The sequence below is a fragment of the Acinonyx jubatus genome, chromosome A3 (assembly GCF_027475565.1).
Source record: "Acinonyx jubatus isolate Ajub_Pintada_27869175 chromosome A3, VMU_Ajub_asm_v1.0, whole genome shotgun sequence".
NCBI classification, from domain to species: domain Eukaryota; kingdom Metazoa; phylum Chordata; class Mammalia; order Carnivora; family Felidae; genus Acinonyx; species Acinonyx jubatus.
The window spans coordinates 103,907,476-103,911,823 of NC_069388.1; the positions used below are offsets into that span (position 1 = coordinate 103,907,476).

At 53.1% G+C, this 4,348-nt stretch overlaps 1 protein-coding gene across 1 annotated transcript; it reads right to left on the reverse strand.

Annotated features, from left to right (window-relative positions):
- Positions 1-680: 680 nt before the first annotated feature.
- Positions 681-4,122, reverse strand: LOC128311266 (atherin-like). Its single transcript, XM_053200999.1, has 2 exons — positions 3,386-4,122; positions 681-2,525 (listed from the first exon to the last, which is right to left on the reverse strand). The coding sequence occupies exons 1-2, from the start codon at positions 4,048-4,050 to the stop codon at positions 2,441-2,443; spliced, it is 750 nt and encodes a 249-aa protein (XP_053056974.1). The 5' UTR covers positions 4,051-4,122; the 3' UTR covers positions 681-2,440.
- Positions 4,123-4,348: the final 226 nt, after the last annotated feature.

Genomic DNA, 4,348 nt, shown 5'->3' on the forward strand with positions numbered 1-4,348 from the left:
CTGCCCAGGCCCCAGTTAATCACTTGGTCCCTGTCTTCATTCAGCTCCTCTTCTGGGCTTAGCTCTATCCTGGTCACAAGCCAGACCCATTCCTTTGGGCTCGCTCACAGCCTGAGTCGGCGGCCCTCTAATCATCTCCAGGGTTTGCTTCTGGATGTTACCCAAGGCACTTACAGAAGGAGGATTGGGGAAGGCAGCCCAGGATGCTAAAAAAAGCTTGGTGTTCGCTGAGTTAGAAGAAAGGATGAGCTCCTGAGAAATAGGTGATGTTTCTTTTGCACATCCATGACAGCTGTTTGAACAATTTCTCATCTTGTGGTCTTCTAGGACCCTAGAAATCTTCTCTGCTCTGCTCTGGGAGGGCCTGACACCTTGTCTGGGGAAGCCCCACTTTCTCTCCTACCCTCACCTTACCACAATGAATCTCCCTAATGCTTTAAGTATGGTAAAATGTCCATACTGGTATGTGACCAACGAGGTTCAATAGTTACCTCTTTAGTGAATATTTGCATTTTAGTGAAGGAGATGAGGGTCAGCAAATTCAAACCCCAATGGGCCAGGCTGTAGCGGGGAAGACAGGATAGGACAGCCCTGAAGGTGGGAGAAGTCAGAGTCATGCCAGTGCAGGGAGAGATTTGGGGGAGAAGCTGAAAAAAAATCTAGATATTTCTGTGCAATCTTCCAATTTTAAATGTTTGGTAGTTAACTTAAATAAAAATACTAGGATGGGGCAGCTGGGTGGCTCCATTGGTTGAGTGTCCAACTCTTGGTTTCATGAGTTTGAGCCCAGAGTTGGGCTCTGTGCTGGCAGTTTGGAGCCTGCTTGGGATTCTCTCCCTCTCTCTCTCTCTGCCCTTCCCCCACTCATGCTGTCTCTGTCTGTCTCAAATAAAAAAAAAAAAAAAAAAAAAGCTAGGAAAGTCAGACAAAATAGGTCTTGGGCCAGTGGTCCAAAGTGAGTTACCAGTGACCTATATAAACACACATCTGATTCTTTAACGGTTGATTTTTAGTAAAAAGGCCACTTGGGCCTCCATGTGGTCCTGAAATCACACAGGAAGGGCTGTGATCCAGGGCTGACCCTGACCTTGGTGACTTATATCCAGTCCATTTAGAATCTTATTTCTATGAGTTTGTTCCTCCATTCACTGGGGTGTTGGAGTTGGTCCCCTGAGGCCACTCAGTTTAATGAGGTTGCACTCAGATCTGCTAGGTGCAGGTGAGTGTTGCAGGAATGTCTTCTTTGCTGTTAAAGGCAGTTAAAGACTGCGGTGGAGTTGTTTCCATTGATGGTCAGAAAGGCCATCAGAATTGATTATCCCCCAGCAGAAGTTCAAGTCATGACCAGTGGAGTCAGATCCCTGAGTTCAAACCTCTCTTCTGCCAGCTGGGTACCGGCTTCCTCATTTGTAAAATGGAGAATGAATAGTGACTTCTAAGTAGGATTTCTTGTTGAGATAGAGCTGGCAAAGCTTCCTTAGCATAGGGATTAAAGAGTATGCTCCCACATTGGAAGAGGAATTGTGACTACATTTTTAGAAGGATTACCTACTGTGTTCTAATGCGGCGATTTATTTAAAGTTATTTTTACAGCCGTATTTAAAAACTGATAGTTCAGATCCATTTCACGCATCATCTTCAAACCTGCCTTGCTCTTGCTAACCTCTCTCCAAGCCGTCAGGTGTCTGAATTTCCGGGGGACATTTTTGGTGTCTGAGTCCCTGAGCCTTAGGTGTGAGAACTCTAATAACCTCTTCTCCAGTGAAGTCTCTTGCTATCCAACAGACTCTGCTTCAGTGAGCTGCACCCCACCAAGTCCCAGGCCCAGGAGACTGGCTTAGAAAGTCCCACTAAGCTCTTGGGAACCAGCCTGCTCGGAAAAGAATTCCCATTTCTAGTGGGACTTTATCCCCTCTTTGCTTCTTCTTTCCCCTCTTTTAAATCTACTCTGCTTCCAGCCTGTCCCCCCCTCACCGCCAACAAAAAGTGCTACCAAAAATTTAGAATCGAGTTGTAAATTGTTAAATCTGATTCAGGTGGTTGCCTTCCAGCCAAAGGCACCATCTGGTCTATCTTGAAAGAGGAGTCAGACTTTCTTGAAGCCTGGACCCAGCATGGGGTTCTTGTGAGAAGCCTTCTACAAATACCAGAGGAGGGAGGAAGTGTCTAGGATTGGGAATTAGGGAGAGGTATCCTGGGTAGAGGGAAAACCCTTAGGTTGAGCAGTCATGGGGTCTCAGAGAGGGGAACCAATCAGGCTTCTGATACACATGCAGTCTGCCCTTCCCACCACCGGGAGACCCGCCTACAGCGCCCCAGTGGCCCTGAAGTGTCAGGCTTAGAGAGGGGTGGGTGGCAAGGGGCTGCCCAAGAGCTCAGTCTCCCGGCTGGACTAGGATATTTATAGCACCTTTGTTTCTGGGCCCGTCTCTACCTGGATTTATCTGGTCTGTGGCTGTAGCGTTTGTGAGGAATGAGGGGCGCACATCTTGCTGCAAGGGCTGTTCTTGGCCTTGGGACTCTGGCTGGAATGAAAGTTACAAATTCAAAACAAGGGGCCATCTGGGGGAACACCGAGACAGAGTGGCTCTTTCGTGCTGCGTCTGCAAAGCGGTCGGACTGGTGAAACCCGGGGCTTTCCGACCCACCTAGCGTTATATTTATGGCAGCTGTGGGCGTGGGTGAGGCAGGTGTGGGCGGCCGGGGAAGCGGATCCCACCCTCCCAGTTGCTTGGGGCTGTTCCTCCAAAGGGTTAAAGCCTGAAAGAACGTTCTCTCTCTGGGGATCTGCACTTTGAAAGAGGAGCCTGGAGAACACGTGGTGGCCCATCCTCTGTTCCAGAACAGCAAAACTAGAGTCCAAGTCTGAAGACCCATCATCCAGGCCCGCACCTTCAACTTTCCCTAATCAGTATGTGTCTGGCTGCTCTCAGACTATAAGGACATAATTAAAACAAACAAACAAACAAACAAAACACAAAAAACAAAAAAACTAGCCGTCCTTTAAGCTTTTGAAGAACCAGAGGGCAAATAATCCATAGGAAGACTGCTTTGGGACCTTCAGGCATTCTGTACATGCACGAGGGAGCAGTCTTGAGCAGGCTGGGCTGGCAGGCAGCCATCCACATGCCTACCTGTAAAGCCAGCCCTGACTGCTCCTTCTGCAAACTAGACTGGAATTAGAGGCCACAGGCAGGATGAGTAGGAAGATCTAGGAAAGCTAAGGGCAGTAGCGATACCCAGAGAAACAAAAACCTCGTTGACGTTTGTCCTGCAAGTTACTTTCCTCCCTAACCTAAAGGCAGCACAAATGAGGAAGCACTATTCTTAGGGTCACCATTTCACAGATGGAAAAACCGAGGCTTAGAAAGGCTAACGGACTTGCCCGAAGGTGACGCAGCAAGTGCCAACTTCAGTTTCAAACTCAGATTCTGGGGACTCCAGAGGGCCGGCGGCGGGCTGGGAAGGGGCGCAGCGGGGAAACACAGAAGGCGAGAGAGCGGCCCCGCGGGGCGGGGAGAGGAGAGGAGAGGAACGGAACCGGAGGCGTCGCGCAGGCCCGGGCTGTTGGAACGGCTGGTTTGGTGGCCCGGGACAGGGGCGGCTGGCTGGGAATCCTGAGCGGGACAGCGGGGCCCGGGCAGCTGCCAGACGCGGCTGGTGACTGGCCCGCGCCGCCCGGCCCCAACCTCCCGGGCGCGCTGCGGTCGGGCTGCGAGCAGGCCACATACCGCGCGGCGCAGAGGAAATGGCTGGAATTCCTCCCGCGGCGCCTCGCTCGGGCTTGGGGTGGGCGGGGCGAGGAGGGCGCCCGAGGGAGCGTGCGCAGGCGCTGCGGGGCGCAGGCAGGGGGCGGCTCGGCTCCCAGCCCCCGCACCGGCGGGGGCCCCTCCCCCGGGAGCGTCCCCGGAGCTCGTGAAGGGGCACGGGCTTGCTCCCCCAGAGACTCTCCGGGCCAGCCCAGCCTCCTGCCTCCTCGACCTGTCGGTGGCTCCGGTTGTCTGGGTAGGCCCTGTGGGGAGTGGTACTGCACCCCTGCTGATCGGCCATCGGGCCCCCAGCCTCTGGGGTGGCGCGCAACACAGCACACAGCTCGCACAAGACGCCTGGGCTCCTGCGGAGGGGGGTGCCGAAGCTCTGCGCAGTGAGACCTCTGCACGTCCCAGCCTACCCTGTTTTTCAGAAAGCCCTGGCCTGATATCTGCAAATGTTCTAGGCCTGGCCTTCGGTGGCTTGCTGCGGAGGCCTCTCTTTACTACAGGCCTTGGGAGCGAGGCAGGAGTTGGCTTGGAAGGAGAGGCTGATCCCGCAGGAGAATGCAGGAGTCTGGGTGCTCTAGTATGAGGGC